Source organism: Hemitrygon akajei, chromosome 3, assembly GCF_048418815.1.
Source record: "Hemitrygon akajei chromosome 3, sHemAka1.3, whole genome shotgun sequence".
Classification (NCBI taxonomy): domain Eukaryota; kingdom Metazoa; phylum Chordata; class Chondrichthyes; order Myliobatiformes; family Dasyatidae; genus Hemitrygon; species Hemitrygon akajei.
Genome location: NC_133126.1, coordinates 117304761 through 117324746, shown reverse-complemented (window position 1 = coordinate 117324746; position 19986 = coordinate 117304761). Strand labels below are relative to the sequence as shown.

At 42.6% G+C, this 19986-nt stretch overlaps 1 protein-coding gene across 3 annotated transcripts in view; it reads left to right on the top strand.

Moving 5' to 3' along the window:
* The window catches only part of LOC140725329 (glypican-1-like), a 207047-nt gene that overhangs the window by 131627 nt on the left and 55434 nt on the right, over nucleotides 1-19986 (top strand). For all 3 annotated transcript variants that reach the window (XM_073040652.1, XM_073040651.1, XM_073040655.1), the window contains one exon: nucleotides 6063-6454. In XM_073040652.1, coding sequence (XP_072896753.1) covers nucleotides 6063-6454 — 392 coding nt within the window. The remainder of the gene's footprint in view (nucleotides 1-6062; nucleotides 6455-19986) is intronic.

Sequence of the window (19986 nt, the reverse complement as noted above, 5' to 3'; positions counted from 1 at the left end):
GCTAGTCGTGTGGTGGGGGGAGTGGGAGGTAAAGGCGAAGGGAATAAGTAACTTATTATTGTAGTTTAGAGTAACTGGGGACTGACAGAGGTTGTATCTTTTGCTGACTGATCAAATATGCTTAGCTTATACCTGAAAATGCTTAAGTTTCATCGCTTCAAGATTGTATGTTTGCTAATCGCTAAAAAAAGAATCAAAAACATTTCCTCGACTTTTGGGGCAATCACCATTGGACTGAGGGTGTGTTCTGCAAGTATAATAAATCCTCAGGGTCACTGGCAGCTGCAATTGTTTTTGGCTTTGGTTTGGTTTGGCCGCTACATACAGTGTTGTACTATATTGTGCTTAACTGCTTAGTTTCGCCAGGATAATGATGTTATTTAATGTAGACTGTTGCAAATGAGAGAGGCACAAAATTGTAAAGCATAGAAAGAAGCCTCATCTGCCCATCACCCTGTGCTAGCTGTCTGAATGAACTATCCAATTTGTCAGACTTATCTGTCCTCCTTCAAGTGCATATCCAATGTCACCATCAAAAACATGAAGCTATTTGAACGTGTGAGAGAATTGAAAGTCGAAAGTGTTTTCAAAGAGAGCTTGGAAACTTGACCTCCTTTGAAGAAGAAATGGGAGATGATGTGTGTTAGCTAACCCCAGCTGCATTTAGCAATTTGCAGGATTATTTTGGGCTGACGGAGTGCAGGAGAAACATACCAGCCACGGTTTTTACCCTGGTTATTACACTGCAAAGTTAGTCTGTGCTTACTGATGCTACGTGGCGTAGTACGGCACAAAAACAGGCCTCTCACCCCACAATGTCAAACTTGATCCTAATTAAAGTACATTTCTCCAGCTTGTATATGGTCCATATTTCCCAATTTATTACAAATTAGTATGTTTATTGAAAGCCACTAAAATGGCACTCTCATATCTGCTTGCAATATGACTTCCATCAACCTGTGCCAGCTACCTTGCACCACACAACTTCTTTAACCTTTCCTCCTATCACCTTAAATGTATGTCCTCCAGTGTTACACTGATATCTTCCAGTTACCTGGGAACAGTGCCAGGTTTTGCCTAAAACTCCCTTCAGAGAATCGTGGTACGATCAGACAAGGAGAATGCCAGGAAGGTGCCTACTTGGTCAGTGATGAGTATTAGTACTGCGTGACAGGAAAATGGAGCAAAGAGCCTTTGTGGAACAGGCAACTATTTAATCAATTGATGGGAGGAATCGATTGGAAGTCTCCTGTGCTCTGATACAGAAGACAGTTTCACCCTAGCCCTAATGAGTCAAGCCGAAAGAAATGGAAATTAAATATCTTGCATCTCATTGAATTGTACAAAGCTCACTTTAAAAATCTGCAGCATTCTGACAGGCACTTAATCAAAAAAAGAAAGACAGCTGTTGTAAAAGGTAACAGCATCTCATTAGCTCCTAATAAAAGCTGCTGCCCTGGGTTTAAACTCAATTTGTAAAGATGCTGAGCTCTCCGTCCATGGGCTGAAGGACACAAGGGCTGCTCCTATATTTTCCGAAGGGTTTTTGCAGGTCAATGTTGTGGAATATTTCATTACCCACCTCCCTCCACACCCGGCATGTGGAAGATGTGCTATTTGCATTGAGACTGTCTCTGATCACAGACAGGGTATTTACCTCTGCTGTACATATTCAAACTGACACCAAGGTCAGGTAAGCCCCCAATATCTTTGTTAAACTATAGTGGTTTTGGACTAAAAAAATCTGTATTCAAACTCTTCCACCTTCTTGGTCTGTAGAACATAGGGTGTTGGGACTTTTCCAATTATAGCCTCTTGTGTGTGTCTAATTTCCATCATTCAGTAGGGACCTCCAGGTTCCCCTCCCAGTCAGGCGCAATCCTGACCTGAAGTGTATCGTCCTGTCTTTCATCAGCACTGGATTTACAGTGCCTATGAAAAGTATTCATCCCCCCACCCCTGTGCATCCATGGAAGTTTTCATGTTTTGTTGTTTTACAACATTGAAACACGGTGGGTTTAATTTGGGCTTTTTCTGACACTGATTAACAAAAAAAAAGACTCTTTCATGTCAAAGTGAAAATGGATCTCTACAAAGTGATCTAAATTAATTACAAATATAAAACACAAAATGATTGTCTGCAAGTACTCATCACCCCCAATCATCACTGGTGCAGCCAATTGGTTTTAGAAGTCACATAATCAGTTGAATGGAAATCTGGTTTTGGAGACCTGTATGCAGTCTTGGTGTTTCAACTGATGGTACTAAAACTACACCTGTATCTGAAAGGTTCATCTGCTGATGTGTCAGTATCCTGGCAAAAACTATACCATGAAGACAAAAGAACACTTCAAGCAACTCCGTGAAAAGGTTATTGAAAAGCACAAGTAACGATATAGATACAAGAAAATTTCCAAGTCAATGAAGTACAGTTAAGTTAATCATCAAGAAATGGAAAGAATATGGCACAGTTGTAAATCTGCCTTGAGCAATCTGTCCTCAAAAACTGAGTGACTGTGCAAGAGGGGGATTAGTGAGGGAGGCCACCAAGAGACCTATGACAGCTCTGGAGGAGTTGCAAGCTTCAGTGGCTGAGATGGGAGAGACTGTGCATATAACAACTGTTGCCTGGGTGCTTCACTGGTCAAGGCTTTATGGGAGAGTGGCAAAGAGAAAGCCACTATTGATAAAATCATGAAAACTTGGCTAGAGTTTGTCTGGCGGTGTGGGAGACACTGAAGTCAGCTGGAAGAATATTCTCTGATGAAACTAAAATTGAGCTTTTTGGCTGTCAGACTAAGTACTTTGTTTGTCATAAGCCAAATATCGCACCATCAAAAACAGACCATCCATACCGTGAAGCATGGTGGTGGCTGCATCTTGCTGTGGGGATGCTTCACTGCAGCAGGCCCTGGAAGGCTTGTGAAGGTAGAGGGTAAAATGAATGCAGCAAAATACAAGGAAATCCTGGAGGAAAACCTGATGCATTCTGCAAGAGAACTGTGACTTGGGAGATTTGTTTTCCAGCAAGATAATGATCCCAAGCATAAAGCCAAAGCTACACAGGAATGGTTTAAGAACCACAAAGTTAGTGTCCTGGAGTGGCCAAGTCAGAGTCCAGACCTCACTCCAACTGAGAATTTGTGGCTGGACTTGAAAAGGGCTGTTCATTCACGATCTCCATGCAATCTGACAGAGTTTGAACAGTTTTGTAAAGAAAAATGGGGGGAAATTTCAATATCCAGATGTGCAAAGCTGATAGAGACCTATCCACACAGACTAAAAGCTGTAATTGCTGGTAAAGGTACATCTACTAAATATTGATTTTGGGGTGAATACTTATGCGATTAATTATTTTGTGTTTTATGTTCGTAATTCATTTAGATCACTTTGTAGAGATCTGTTTTCACTTTCACACAAAGGAGTCTTTTTTCTGTTCATCAGTGTCAAGAGAAAAGCCAAATTAAATCCGCTGTGATTCAATATTGTAAAACAATAAAACATGAAAACTTACAAGTGGGGTGAATACTTTTTATGGGCACCGTGTGTCCCAGAGCTCCCTCTACAACAGCATTTCACCAGAGACACTGCAGTGTTCCTGGAAGGAAGCTCAGCACTGGCTTCTCAAAGGGGTTGGGGGAGGTAGACACTAAATGCTGTCCTTGCCTGCAATAAACAGATTCAAAATGTTCCCACTGTTGCTTCAACTTTCCATCAGAGAGCAGAGATGGTAAACATCTGGAAGCAGAAGCAGGAACAGGAGGGAACATTCGACCCCACACTCTTCCTCTGTCATTTGGGAAGATTGCAGTTGATGTCCTGCTTCAGTGCCATTTCCCCAAGTCTATTGATTCCTTTAATATCACAAGACCTGGTTATGTAACCCCGCTGATGCCAGGCAGATAGTCTATGAAGGGTATTGATAATGGTTGGGGTCACCCGTCTTGTAAAGTCACTGCCCAGAAGGTGGCAATGGTAAACCAATTCTGTAAAAAAAAAATTGCCAAGGACAACATGGTGAAGACCATGATTACCCATGTCATAGTCAGTGAACATCCCAAACTTTGTCAGTTGCTGCCTTGAATGCGCTCAGCCATAGTCTCCACGGAACTCCCAATTAGAGAATTTCAAATATTAGCTTCCCCCTTTTAGAAGAAATTCCTTCTCATGTCTGCATTCAGTGATTCATTTCCTATTCTAAGACTGTGACTACTGATTCTGGACACCCCATCCAGGGAAAATATCATCGCCGTATCTACTCATGAAGCTATGTAAGAATCTGCAATATCCCTGGATGTTGTTCCCTCTGCTGGTGTTGGACCTCAGAGCAGGAGGCTCCAGGCAGAGAGGTCGGAGTGGGAGTGGGATGGAGAATTCAAGTGGCAGGCAACAGAATGCTCGTGGTCACTGCTGTGGATGGAACACAGGCATTCCACAAAGTGAGCACCTCATCTGCCCATTTATGCAGCATTCACCTCAGTTTCACTTACTGACATCTTTACCCATTAATTCCCCTAAATCCTTTTACTTATATAATTATTAGGAACAATTTACCATGATCAGTTGTTCTACCAACCCTCGTGTCTTTGGGACATGGGAGAAAACCAGAAGGAAACCAATACAGTCTCAGGGAGAGACATGAACTCCGGGTCTCTGATGGTCTGAGATGAATGAGCTCTGCTCAGTTCCTGAGCTTTACATGAACCTCAGGAAGATAACATAAGGCTGCTGGGGATCTCTGGCGTTGCTTGATGTCTTTGGGAGCTTTTTCCAGGGGAATTGCATGTACACCAAGACTGAAGGAAAGAGCAGGATAGTGGATAAATTAGGCAGCTCATTTACAGGCACAGAGCTAAAGAACCACTCTGTTCTATATGATTCTTTGAGTGGCTCCACTCCTACAACAAGCTGCAGCGTTAACCGAGCAATATATCATCCCATCGTGCAGTAATCAAAGATAATTTGGCACCAGATTGTCCGAGTTGTTAGAAGAGAGATTCTTGAGGGAATGGGCAGTGTCGAGAAATAGTGTGGTGGAGTTTTCCGCCTGGATACTGGAAAGCAATCCTGGGCTCTCCAGCGGTTCAAGGAAATTAAACAATAATTCAGCTTGGGTCTCTTTAATCCCATCCAATGATGTATTTGATGGGTGAATTGCATCGAAAAGGACGTATCCTTGTAAAGAAAAACATTCTCTCACTTCCAGGACAGGGAATAGCCTAGCTGATTTTAACTGTTCATTAGAAACTGCCCTCAGATTCAGCAAGCCGTCTATAAAAGACGTCGCAGAGTCTGCGTTATGTTCGCACATATATATGTGCCATCTGGTGTTATTAGGGAAAGGGATAAAGACGCACAGCACTGTATTGAAGGATGGAGCAAGGAAACGTGAGAGGCATGCAAAACATTAGCTCAGTGCACTGGTTTCTTCCTGTATCTCAAAGTCTGATAGGTTAACCGACCAATGTCTTCCATGTGTAGGTAGGTGGTAAGAAAATTGGAGCGGAGTTAGTGGGCATCTAAAAAGAGTATGTAATGGGAGTTAAACAGAGGAATGGGGTTCCCCATAGAGCAGCATGAAGCAGAGTTAATGGGTGTCTGAAAAAGAATATGTAAGTAGAATTAAGCGGAGGAATGGAATTCCCCACGGACCAGCATGAATTCGATGGGCTGAAATCTTTTGCTGCAAGGAAATGAGGATAATGAGTTTCAAATGAGTTTGGAAATGGTGCCTTGGTGAGTTCAAAAGAAATATGGGAACAGTGTCTCAGTAATTCCAAAGAGAGCACAGAAGACAGGGTCTTGGTGAGTGTAAAAGGAACACAGAAATAGCCACTGCTAATATGGGAACTGAGCAGCGAGATAGTTAAAAGGAGCATAGGAAATGGTAGCAGGATTTGCCTACAAACACTTGTGTCTTGGAGAATGAGGAAGTAGCTGGATCCTGCCTGAGTGGGTGGAGCTGCTGGACACTGGTTCAGGATTCCGGTCCGAGGAGAACAGGGTCCAGGCGTTCTGTATTTTGGGTATGGCGCATGACCTTTTGGTTTTCTCATCCTCAGATTATTTCCAAGAACTGCTGGACCAATCGGAAAAGAACCTTCACAGGAAGTTCACACACATGTATGGACTGCATTATTTTGAGAATAGCAAGATCTTCAAGGATCTGTTCAACGACCTGCGCCGCTACTACAAGGGAGGCAACATGAACCTGGAGGAAGTGCTGAATGAATTCTGGTCGAGGTTGATGGAGCGTCAGTTCAAGCACCAGAACCCACACTACCAAATTAGCGAAGACTACCTGGAGTGTATGGTAAAGCACGCGGAGCCACTGAGGCCCTTCGGCGAGGTGCCTCGCTTCTTCAAGATACGGCTAACCCGCGTCTTCATTGCCGCCCGTTCCTTTGTTCGGGGGCTCAGTGTCGGCACAGACGTGGTGCGGAAGGTCTCTCAGGTAAGTGTGGAATCCACACTTTAGGTCAATCACTTTCTTCCTTTTATCCAGTAAAAACATCTTAGGATCACAGTGAAAATCTGATACTCTTGTCTGGAAGTTCAATGGTTTGAAACCTGGTTCTGTATCCAGCATATCTTTTAAACTCACCAGGGCCCCAGTTCCAGTGTTCCCTTGAATCTCATTGGGGCCCGATTACCACTGTCCTTTTTAAACCAGTGGGCCCCCTTTACCACGGTTTCTTTAAACTCATCAGTTCAGCGCCCCAATTCTTTTAAAACTTATCAGGGCCGCCTTCAAAATTATTTTTAAAATCACTGAGATTATGTTTCCTGAATTCCTTCTGCCTTTAAACTCACCAGGATCCTGTTCTTTCCATTCCTCTCCCCCCCCCACCCCCCCATGCGCACACACACACACACCCACCCCCCCCCCCCCCCACCCCTACCTCATCAGGGCCCTTCCCATGCTTCTTTTAAATTCACCAGGCTCTCCTCTCACATTCCCTTTAAACTTACTGGGATGCTGCTTCCTGCATTCCCTTTAAACGCACTCAAGCTCCTTTCATATGCTCCTTTGAAACTCGTTTTAAATTCACTGGGATCCTCTTCCCATACTTACTTTCAGCTTACTGAGCCCCCATTTCCTACTCTCACTAGCATACCATCACCCCCATTTCCTACGCTCCAAACTCGTTAGCATACTGTTACCCCATTTCTTACTCTCCAAACTCATTAGCATACCTTAAACTCATCTGACTGTCTACAATGTTTACTTTATTTGCTGGGTAGCATCTAAAATAAATGAATTAAAAGTACATTGGTATATTAATAGGAGTAATAATCCAGTAGTCTGGAAAATCTGTATTATAGCATCACTATTTTGCTGGTTAATTGGTGTTTACTGATTTGTGAAGGTCATCAGAGCAAGGGAAGATGTCTATCTGTGTCATTGACAACCTCAGAACATCCCAGAGATGTTTCTAATGTACAACATCCTTTGCAACACAGGAGACATGACACCTGATTTATATATGTAGATTTCCCACATATAGCAGTTTGGTAGCAAGCAGATCATCTGTTATTGGTATGGCTGAGGATGAGGATAACATAGTAGCGGGAGAACTCTAGCGACTCCGTTTCAACTAGGAAATGGCTGTGCGAAGTTTTCACTTTCTTTCTGTGACCACGCAGGTTTCTCCAGTTGCTTTGCCTTCTCTCACACGCTCCCAAAGACTTGTGGATTGGCAGCTTAATTGGCCACTGCAGGTTGCTTCCAGTGGGTAGGTGAAGAGTGGAATCCAGTGGGAATTAACAGGAATGCAGCAGAATAAATTCTGATTAGCTTTAAATGGTGTTTGATGGATAGCGCGGACTCAGAAGGTCCCATGCTACAACATGGACCAATTTCCTTGCTATTCTTCCCAATCATTGGGCTTCATGTAGTGTGCTGAATGAGCTCCTCTATCACTCAGCATTCCCTCAGATACTAGTGTGGTGTTAACCCATATTTTGCTTTCATATATCTGGTCTAGAACCTGAAGCATTTGTCTTGGTGGAAGATAGAAATAGACGATAGAAGTCATTCATTGTGATGCAACAACACACAGTGCTAGAGACCCACACCTACCAGTCCAGTCAGCTCTGATTCCTCTTCCATCTCACTGGATAGCTTCAAAGAAAATTTCCAGGTTTGCTGCTCCCCACCTCATCTTCAACACCACCAACAAATGGATTCTGATCGATGCCCAAGACAAGGCATTCACTCACTCAAGATGCAGTGGCAATGCTGCCTGGTTTTCACCAGTTTGAAAGGACATAGGAGGTTTTAAGCAGGAACCAAACATGGCATGGGCCACGTTGTCACCTAGTACATCAGGTGACAAAGCAAATCCACTTCTGCCAGTGAATGAGGTGACCCAGATCAAACAATGGACCAATCAGTAACATCAGATAAGCCAAATGATATCCTGTCCTTGGTGCAAACTCAATGGAGTTATTGCTGGTATAAATTCCAACTCCAATCAAGAATGTACAATTTCCTATGAACTTCAGGCTCAATGTACAACAGTGTCTCTGGCATTTCGCAAGCAGAAGACGAGCACATTGGTTGGATGGTATCACTTGGGAGGTATCTCTTACTGCCTGGATTGGAGAGCATGCCTTATGTGAATAGGTTGAGAGAACATGGACTTTTCTCCTTGGAGTGATGGAGGATGAGAGGAGATCTGATAAAGGTGTATAAGAAGATGAGAGGCAATGATGGCCAGAGGCTTTTTCCCCAGGGCTGAAATGGCTAACACAAGGGGGTATAGTTTTAAGATGCTTGGAAGTATGTACAGAGGGGATGTCAGACGTATTTGTTCACACAGAGAGCAGTGGGTGTGTGCAATGCACTGCCAGTGACAGCGGATACAATATGGTCTTTTAAGAGTTTCTTAGATAGGTACATGGAGCTTAGAAAAATAGAGGGCTATGCGGTAGGGAGATTCTAGGCAGCTTCTAGAGTAGGTTACATGGTTGACACAACATTGTGGGCCGATGGGCCCGTAGTGTGCTGTAGATTTCTACCTTGCTATGAATCTCTCAGCTCTAGAACCATTTGGTTTGAAAGTGAAATTGGTTATTTTTTCTCGATTGAACATGGATGACTTGCAGGAGTGTTTGACTGTGGATTCCATGTGGCTTCTGTACGAGACAAGTGTTGGAGACCGAGACAGCTGAGCATTTGGGGAATAGCAGCTGGCAATGGGCAGTGAAACAAGCAAAATAGCATTTTAAAGCCGATGCCCTTTGTTTTCTGTGTGCTCACTGCCATCACTAGTGCTCAGACATACGCAAGCATGCATGATCTCACACACATGCATACACATAGACATGTGTGACAATACACATACACACAAGCACGTGTGAACTCACACGCATATTCGACCATGTATGACCTTATGTACACATTACTAGGCGTGCTTGCGCGAATGCTCGCATAGTTCCATGAAATCGTACTTGCATACACTTCTATGTACTGTAAATATTGCAGTGTTGTGATAGCACAGGAAGAGGTATTTGGCCCATCAAATCTGCACAAGAGAAATCAAATCCATTTGGTGTGGCAGTAGCTGCTGTATAAACTATGATCCAGAAAGATTCTCCACTAAGACTATGATATGTGTGTAGTGTTTTCTTTTGGAAATCAAGCCGACTATGTATTGCAAAGAAGTTCTATAATAAAGCAATCTCATAGAGACATCTAGATTTATATGTAGTGATCATGCCAGTAAATACAATAACAAAAAGACAATTAAGAATTCCCCTCTGATTTTCTTGGATTCCCTGAGTCAAGGTTACAATGCTAAGCTCTGCCGGCCCTCTGTCACCACTGCGCCAGTTTGATCTGGAGACAGCCAGCGACCGATGTGACATTCAGCATCGGGTTTCTCTGTCTCTCTGCATTTGACCGCGCCAGTTGAACGTGTAACATTTCATAAAGTTCAAGTAAGGGGTTAATGGGGAATTTGCTCTCAGCTTTCTGCTGACAGGCACTTCATAGGGATGAGTAGAGCAGGGTTCCACACTCAGTACAGCGATGATACTCACCACTGCCCATGTGACTGTGCAGCTGTCACGCTCAGTATTATTGATCATTGCTTTATTGATCTTTTAGGACCATTCAACTTGATCAGCTGGATTCTGCTCTTCCATCACAAACTGCTTGAAATTAGATTTTACTTATGGAGCTCAAGGGTATTAATGAAATCCTTTCCTTCCCTTCCACTGGGTGTAAAAGGAGAGATGAGGAGACACACTTCAAATCCCTTTCCATGAAGCAATGGGTTTAATTTCTGGAAACATGACAAAAGCGTGGATGGTATTAAAAAGGGTCAGAAGAGGCTCGTTTGTAATGTAAATAGTTAACATCGATGTTTGGCCTTTTGCTGTGTTGTAACGCTGTGTACTGCACGGAGGCCTTGGATTCATGACTCAGTGTCAAATGCGTGACATCTAGGTTTGTTTTTCTCCGTAATATTGAGAGACTATAGTCTAGGGGCAAGACCATAATACTAGAAGATATAGGAACAGAATTAGACCATTCAGCCAGTGGAATCTCCCCCACCATTCAGTCATGTCTGATTTTTCCTAAATCCCATTCTCCTGCCTTTGCCCTGTAACCCTTAATCGTCTGCCTTAAATACACACGGAGACTTGTCTCCACGGTGCACTATGGCAACAAATTCCACATGTTCATCCGATCTGGCTGAAAAGATTTCTTTCACCTCAGCTTTATAGGGCTGTTCCTTCATTCTGAGGCAGTCCCCTCAGATCCTAGACTCTCTTACCATTGGAAACAGCCTCTCCATGTTCCCACTATCCAGGCCTTTCAGTATCCAGTAGGCTTCAGTGCGATTTCCACCCCGCCTCCCATCTTTCTGAACTCCATTGACCACAATCTGGGAGACTTCAAATGCTCCTCATACGTTAAGCCTCTCATTCCAGGGATCATTCGTGTGAACCTACCTCCTCTGGACACTTTCCATGGCCAGCATATTCTTCCTCAGATACAGGGCCCAGAATTGCTCACAATATTCCGAAAGCATGGTTAACAGCTGAAATTTCAGCAGTCCTAAGGCCGAGAGGATGTATAGACACTTTAAATAGACTACACTGTGGGGCAGGGAATAGGCCCCATCCTAACAGGGAGATATCCTGAAAGGTGATGCTTAGTGATTTTGTTTATGTTGATCTGACCTCTAAAAACAGGATTTGAATCCAAGGATAATATGAGTAAGAATACATAGAGAAATAAATATGGATTCTTTGGAATTTAGAAGAATACAATGTGTTCTTATTGCAACACAGAATGGATGAAGGAGTAGATTTTGAGTTGTTTCCAGCAGTGGAAGAGGCTTGAGCAAGGGGACAAGGTTTCAAGGTCATTTCAAATGCTGTATAGGGCTTCTTTGGAATGTTGTGGAGACTAAATCACCAGAGATGCTTAAAGAAGAAGTAAAAACATTTTGGAATAATGGGTTGTGGGGAACTGCCAGAGAAGAGGAGATGAGGCCTGGAGTAGGTCAGCCATGATTAACACACACAAATTGATGGAGGAACCCAGCAGGTCAGGCAGAATCTATGGAGGAAAATGAACAGTCAACGTTTCAGGCCAAGACCCTTCATCAAGACCTGCCAAGTTCCTCTAGAATTTTGTTGCTCAAGACTTCAGCATCTGTAGAAGCTCTTGTTTCTCAGTCATCATCAGTCATTATCAGACTGAATAGTGGAACAGGCTTGGGGAGACCTGCTAATATTTCTGCTTTATTGTGTTCTTAATAGAGATGTTGTACTGCAATTACTGGGTCTCAACAAGACCACACCAGGAACATTGCAAACAGGTCAGATCTCCCTGCCTAAGCTATACATGCAGTGCACGGAATGTAATGAAGATCCACAACGTTAATTCTTTGGACTGTAAGGGAGGGGAGTTTCTTTGAGGAGATTGACTGGGTCATTATTCTGGCAGTTTAAAGAACTGAGAGAAGAATTCAAACTGGGTTTGATGGGATAGGTTCATGGATATTGTATCTAGAATCAGTAGTTATAGTTTCAGAGTAAGGGGCTGACCATTCAGGCAAAGAAATACCTTCATGCACAGCTGGTGAATCATCAGGAACACTTTCTCTCCAAGAAATCTCTGGATGCTCTGTCACAAGATGGAGATTTGTTTATCGAGAGTTGGAGTTCATATAGGAAAGTGATGCAGAGGTAGAAGAACGGCCACATTCTTATTGAAGAGAGAATAAGACTGGGTGGGGATGGTGTCAAATGGCCACCTCCTGCTACTTCTTGGATCCTCTTTACCCCTCACCCCACCCTTGCCCAGGACTCCTTTCTTGGGGAAACTGGAGTTTAATACATACATGTTCTATATTTTTTACATTATTTATAATGTAAACCAGCTTGATTCCTTGCTGCACCTGAGCACTGTGTTTAAAAATAAACTTCGTCTGGATTCTGGCTTGTAATTCCACGCCGGTGAATAGTTGTCGCTCACACCTGCAGGGTGTTGGCAGATCATCTTTCAGAGGATAAATGGATGTAACCTGACTATGCAGAGCAGGGGAGCTCTTGCCACAGCTGCCAGGCCCAAACTGAGGCAGCAAACAAGACTTCACCGTCTCACTCAGGAAAACAAAGCTTTCTTAATCCCGTTTCCTCCCATCTCTCTTAAATGCCTAGTTCTTCTCTGCTTCTCCCATTTAAACCACAATTGGTTTTGCTTTCCGTGCCTTCTGGGACAGGGCATTCCTTATTCTGTTGTCTGGAAATATTTTGCCTGGATTCACTTTTAGTTGGCACAATTCCAGTGTTGTGGAATTGTGCAACACAGGTATCAACCGTTCAGTCAGCTGTACCTGCTCTTCCAGAGGTTTATCCAGTTGGTTCCATTCCTCATCTTTTTCCCCATAGCCCTGCAATTGTTTTTGTTTTTAAGGTGGAACAGTGATACAGTGAGAAACCTCACCCCTCCAGAGACCTGGGTTTAATCTGGACCTCTGGCCCTGTCTGTGCTGAGTTTGCATGTTCTCCTTGTGACCATGTGGATTTTATCCCACATCCCAAAGATGTACAGGTCAGGAGGTTAACTGGCCTCTGTAAATTGCCCCTTGTGTGTGGGTGAGTGGTGGGATATGGGGAAGTTTATGGAAATGTGGGGCATTAAAATTGGGTACAAACAGCTCAGCATGTCGAGCAGCATCTGTAGAGGAAAATGGACAATCAATCTTCAAGTCTCCTAACTGTCAGAAATAAAAGGGTCGAGGGAGAGCCGAGATGAAGTGTCCGGATGCAAAACACCAATTGTCCGTTTCCTTCCACAGATGCTGACTGACCTGCTGAGTTCCTCCAACAGCTCGCTCTTTGCTTCAGATTCCAGCATCTGTAGTCTCTTGTGTCTTGAGAATAAAGTGGAGTTTGGGCAGGAAAAGGGAGGATAGAATAGGGTATTGCAATAAAGTGGGACTTGACAGGCAGTGTAGTTTCACTGCTGGATGACTCCATATGCCTATTCTCTCTTCAGTTTCCCACAAATCTGTCCCCAGCTATGTATTCAACTGGCTTTTCAGAGGGCAGAGACAGAATTGCCATTGTGTATCCAAAGTTAAACACAAAGTTAGTCATGCCATTCAGCTGCCATTGTAGACTTTGGTTGAACAGTTTAAACAGGTGTTTATGATCTACACATGCCCCAGCTTGTCCTAGTGTATCTAACTATATCAGCATACTTCTTCTCTCAGGCCCAATTAGCTTCAATAGATCAAAGCCAATGATTCAATTGCTTTGATTCTGCATTGTTTCCCTTCTGCACGATTTCTACCACTCTCTGCAATTTACCACACTTGTTTCTCACTTTTGATAAGAGTCCTCCACCTGGAGTTCAATTGTAGATTTAGCAGGCTGTTTCCATTCACATTTTGAAAGTCCAGCACCAGCAGCTTTTTACTCCAAGCTTCCTTCATCGATTACCAGTGATGGACTTGTCATTAAAAACCCATGGCTCTGTACCTCTTTAAACTGGAGCTACCTAATATCAGGTTAAAACAAAACGCAAATCTTATCCCTCTGACTTCTCATCTTTTTTTCCAGTCCTGATGATGAAGGGTCTCGGCCCGGAGCATCGACTTCTGTAATTATTTCCATAGATGTTGCCTAACCTGCTGAGCTCCCCCAGCACTTTGTGTGTTTTGCCACAAATCTTATAGGATATATTTCCTGAAGACTAGAATTCACAAGTAGAGAAATTATATTTAAATTACTGGGCTCAGTTCTCTTTGATAATACGTAAGGATTTAGAAGTACTAGAGAAACACAAAGTGGCATTACAGGTAGACAGGACAGTGAAGAAGGCTTTTGGTATTCTGATCATCATCATTCAGGGCACAGAGTATAGGAGTCAGGATATTATGTTGCAGTTGTTTGAAACTTTGGTGAGGCTGTATTTAGAATATTGTGTTCAGTTTTGGTCATGCTGCTTTAGGAAAGATGTGATTTAGACTGGAGAGTGCAGAGGAGATTTACGAGGTGGTTGCCACAACTTTAAGGACTGAGTTATGGAGAGAAGTTGAGCACATTGGGACTTTTTTTTATTGAATCTAAGAGAATGAGGAGTGATCTTATAGCGGTGTTTAAAATCAAGAGGGGCAAAGGTAGTGTCAATGTACACAAATTTTTTTCTCAGGGTTGGGGAATCAAGAACTGGAGAGCATAGATTGGAAGTGAAAGGGGAGAGATTTAGTATGAATTCAAGGGGCAACTTTTTCACCCAGAGGGTGGTCCAGTATATGGAATGAGTTGCTTGAGGAAGTGGTTGAGGCAGGTACATTAAAAGACACTTGGACAGGTACATAGATGGGAAAGTTTTAGAGGGACGTGAGCCCCTTGACCTTCTGAGTCCGCACTATGCAAACTAGGACTAGCTTAGACAGGAATCTTGGTCAGTGTGGATCTGTTGGGCTGAAGAACTTGCTTCCATTCAGTATGACTGTGAGATACAACAGCTGCTGTACCCTGCTAAATCCCCTCACAATTGTGAAGACCTCCATTGGGCCACAGCGTAAGTTTTTATTTGTTTGCAAGGAATCAGTTTGTTGCCTCTCCTGGGATTTCTAGTTTCTCATTTCTGGAATTGTTTGTGCATATGTTTCCTTACACTTTCTCTCATGACTCTTATGCCTCTGTATCTTAATTAATTATGGCTTGGAACTGAGCCCAGTAATCTAACCAAGATGTTTTGCTGATTTTGAATTCTGTTTCCTAGAAACTAGCTTTAATACTTCATTTTGACTTTTTGATGATTGTATTAACCCGCTGATAGGTAGAGAGGCCAAGGCAGTAATAAAACGTCCTTGTACCTTCCTCAAAAATTGTGCCCTACAATCTTTTGTAAGTATCTAGGCAGACAATTTAACATCTGACTCAGAAGGGGTCTCTCTTCCCTCATCAATGAAAATCCAGATAATGAAGTTAATTTCCAAAATTGAGTGTAAGCATGCGACTCACTGATTCCAAATTGCAAGCAATTAGCTGCCCTGATGTGGTTAGATGTTGAATAGTTCATGCACTGAGTAAAAATACATCAGTGTCCCATTAAAATGAACTTGATGAGTAACAGTATCATCTCATCACTAACATCTCCTATATTTTCATGTTACATTGTTAACCCTGTTGTTTTCTGAGGTTTAAGTTTTGAAAATTCACAGTCTGATTGAGCCCAAGAGAAGCAAATAAAATTGTGTCTGCCCAACAGAAGTTGTACCACGGCAAGCCTGTGATGTACAAAGACTTAACTCTCTGCCTTAGCCTTGCAATCAAAGCATTCCGCATCGTAGATAGTTACCTCAACTGCAACCATTAATAACACAGAACTGGAAGATCTCTGGCAAGATTGAATGAAGCCTTCAGCAAGGATACGCAAGCAATTCTGGCTGAGGTGAACATTGAAGCTGTTGTTGCCTATGGCAGAACATGATCTTGTCTGAAGTAGAAATGGCAAATGCTTAGAACTACATACACATCTGAGCAACAATGTCCCAGAGCAGGAAAGGGGGGAGATTAATCTTTCAGGTACAAGACACTTGTTTTCCCCAAAGTATTCAGCAGGTAAATAGAAAACAAGCAATTTGTTCTCCACAGATGTTATGATATATTGCAGAAGGTGGTTTCAAGGAGAGTTAATTTAAGAGATACAACTTCTTTCTGCCCTCAGTGAGTAATATGAAACCTGCTGTAGAAGGATGTTTACAGCACAAGAGCTGAACATCTGGTGTCTGATTTTGCTCTTCTTCTAGTTCTTGCACTGTTCTTGTTGTTTCTTCTTTTCCTAGATGTATAGCCAGCCTCAGTACCAGACTGAAGGAAAATTAGCCCAGGCTTCCTTCTTTGGACCAGGTGGACTACACCCCCAGGGTTCTGAAAGAGATTGTGGAGGCATTAATAATGATTTTTCACAAATCCGTAGATTCTGGAGTGGTCCAGAAGACCGGAAAGTTGCAGATATCACTCCACTCTTTAAGAAAGGAGAGAGGCAGAAGAAAGGAAATTATAGGCTAGTTAGTCTAACTTCAGTGATTGGACAGATATTGTATTCTATTATTAAGGATGATGTTTCAGGATACTTGGAGGCACAAGATTAAATAGACCAAAGTCAGCATGGTTTCCTCAAAGGTTAATCCTGCCTGCCAACTCTGTGGGAATTCTTTGAAGAAATAGCAAGCAGAATAGACTAAGGAGAATCTGTGGACGCTCTGTACTAAGATTTTCAGACGGCCTTTGACAAGTTGCTGAACATGAGGCTGCTTAACAAACTAAGAGCCCATGGTATTACAGGAAAAATACCAGCATGGATAGAGCATTGGCTGATTAGCAGGAGGCAAAGAGTGGGAATAAAAGGGGGATCTTTTCTGGTTGGCTGCTGGTAACTAGTGGTCAGTACTGGAGCCACTTCCCTTTATGTTGTATGTGATTGATTTGGATAAAGGAATTGATGGCTTTGTGGCCAAGTTAGCGGACAATACAGAGATAGGAGAAGGAAGAGGAGGGGCAGGGAGTGTTGAGGAAGCAGGAAGTCTGCAGAAGGACTTAGACAATTTGGAGAATGGGCAGAGAAGTGGCAGAAGAAATACAGTGTCGGGAAGTGTATGGTTATGCAGTCTGGTAGAAGGAATAAAGGACTAGACTATTTTCTAAACAAGGAGAAAATTCAAAAATCAGAGGTGCAGAAGGACTTGGAAGTCCTTGTGCACAATTCCTAAAAGTTAACTTTCATGTTGAATTGGTGGTAACAGTGTTAGCATTCATTTTGAGAAGATTAGAATATAAGAATGAGGATGAAATGCTGAGGCTTTATAAGGCATTGGTCAGATCACACTTAGAGTATTGTGAGCAGTTTTGAGCCTCTTATCTAAGAAAAGATATGCTTGCATTGGAGAGGATTCAGAAGTTGTTCATGAGAATCATTCTGGGAATGAAAGGGTTAATGTGTGAGGATTGTTTGATGGCTGTGAGTCTGTGCTTGCTGGGGTTTAAAAGAATGAGGGGAGATCACATTGAAACCTATCAAATATTGAAAGGCCTAGACAGAGTGGATGTGGAGAAGATATTTCCTGTAGTGGGGAGTGTAGGACCAGAGGGCACAGCCTCAGAATTGAAGGATGCCCCTTTAGGACAGAGATGAGAAGGAATTTCTTTAGCCAAATGGTGATGAATCTGTGGAATTTGTTACATGGAGAGCTGTGGAGGCCAAGTCATTTAATATATTTAAAGCAGGTATTGATAGGTTCTTGGTTAGTCAGGGTGTTAAAGGTTACAAAGAGAAAGCAGGAGAATAAGGTTGATAGGGATAAAAAAAATCAGCTATGATGGACTAGCAGAGCAGACTCAATGGGGTGAGTGGCCTAATTCTGCTCTTATATCTTCTGCTCTTTGGATAGATGAGCATGTCGACGAATAATTATGTCTGTAGAGCCAGATCCACTTTTAATTTACTCTGAGACCCTTTACTGCATGGATCATGCATGGGGTAGTCACTGTACTTACCCAATTAGTGCTCCCCAGCAACTAATTAATTGTGTGTAGGACTATAATTTGATAATTTCACAGTCTACTATTGATAATATTCCTACCCTGGAGTAAAGTGTAATAACACGACCATTTGGATACAGGCCCTTCAGTACAACTGTTCCAATGCAGCCAAGATGCCCCGTTCAGATTAGTCCCATAGCTTTTAAACCTTTTCTGTCCATGGACATTTCCTACTGCTATTTAAATTTACTATTGTACCTTGCTCAACTCTTTCCTCTGGCAGTTCATATATACCACCCTGTTGTATATATGCCACATATATAGCACCCTGTGCAAAAAAAAAGATGCCCCGCAACTTCCCCCTTCCACCTTAAAGCTATGCTCCTGATTCCCCAGCTCTGGGGAAAACAGATTGAGTCCTCTCACCCCGTTTATATCACTCGTGATTGTCCATACCTCTAAAAGACACCTCTGACTCTGCTGTGCTCCAAGGATTTCTAGATAGTTGTATCCAGTCAGATACTTCCATTGTGGGTTTTCCTTGTGTATTTATTTTTCACTTCAACTACACATCATATTCGATCAAAACCTGTGCTTTGGTTATTTTGGAATATTAAAGGAAATATAACAATATGCCTCAGGGCCAATCACCATAATAAACTCTCAAGTCATTGAGAGTTTCTTCTCACAGAGGTTAATTACATGCATAGATTTTTACCTTTGACTCTCCCAAACTTTCAGTTGGCTGACCCCACCTCAGAGCTCAGGCTCTAAATGGGCCCATTCTCCTAACAGACCTCTGCTTGAGGTCACCTACAGTATTGCGCCTGAATAAAAGGCACTTCCTAGTTAATAGCAGGCACCAGATATTAATTGAGTTTGCCACATTAGCCTCAGCCAAAATGGATGTTACTATGCTGAAGCTATAGCCAACTTGCACACCATTTGGGGCTCACTAGAATTTCTAAGCCACCATGTATTAATATGTGAGCTATGAAGATCATGTCAACCATGCTTGAAGCTTTGGAACTGTAGTGAGATAATACTAGTCTTACTCATTCCAGAGCTCCCTTCTGTCAGAGTAGTGAAGAGAAAGAGTATTGTTGATTGGGTTCACTGTATTCTGGGCTAGCTTCCCAATAGATGAGATTCATGGATTTTATGCTATTTATGTTGGAAAGGGACTTGAGGGACGTTTGGAACTGGCAACATTTTTTGTTCAATTCTCCAAAGCCAATATTGTCATGATTGACATCAGACAAAATACAACAAACTTATCCCTATCTCAGGACATGGTGGTGCATTCACAAGCAAAAAATAACCTGTTGAAACTTCAGTCTGTCAGAGGGACATAGAGTCATACAGCACAGAAACGACATTCTGCCCGTCCATATCCAGTATGACAATCAAGTACCTATCTATTCTGATCCCATTTGCCAACACTTATTCCGTAGTCTGCACATCTTGGCAATTCCAGATACCTCCAATCATATAGCCCAGAAACAGGCCCTTCAGCCCATCTAGTCCATGGTGACATGGACTTCTCTCCAGTCCTATCTACTTGCATCTGAACCATGGGCTTCCATACACCTCCCATCCTGGTACCTATCAAAACTTAACTTAAATTTTAAAAATAAATCCACATCTACCAGTTCCACTTGCAGTTCATTCCACACTCTCACCACCCTCTGAGTGAAAAATTTCCCTCAGATTACCCTTAAGTGTTTCACCTTTCTGCCAAACCTATGATCTCTAGTTCCAGTCTCACCCATTTGGTTAAAGAGCCTGCATGCCTTCACCTTATTTATATGCCTCATAATTTTGTATGCCCTCAAGATCTCTCTTTGTTCTCCTGAACTCCAGAGAAGGAAATCCTAATCTATTCAATCTTTCCCTATTACTGAGAACCTCAAGTCCCAGCCAGATCTTTATAAATTTTCTCTGCCGTCTCTCAAGCTTAAT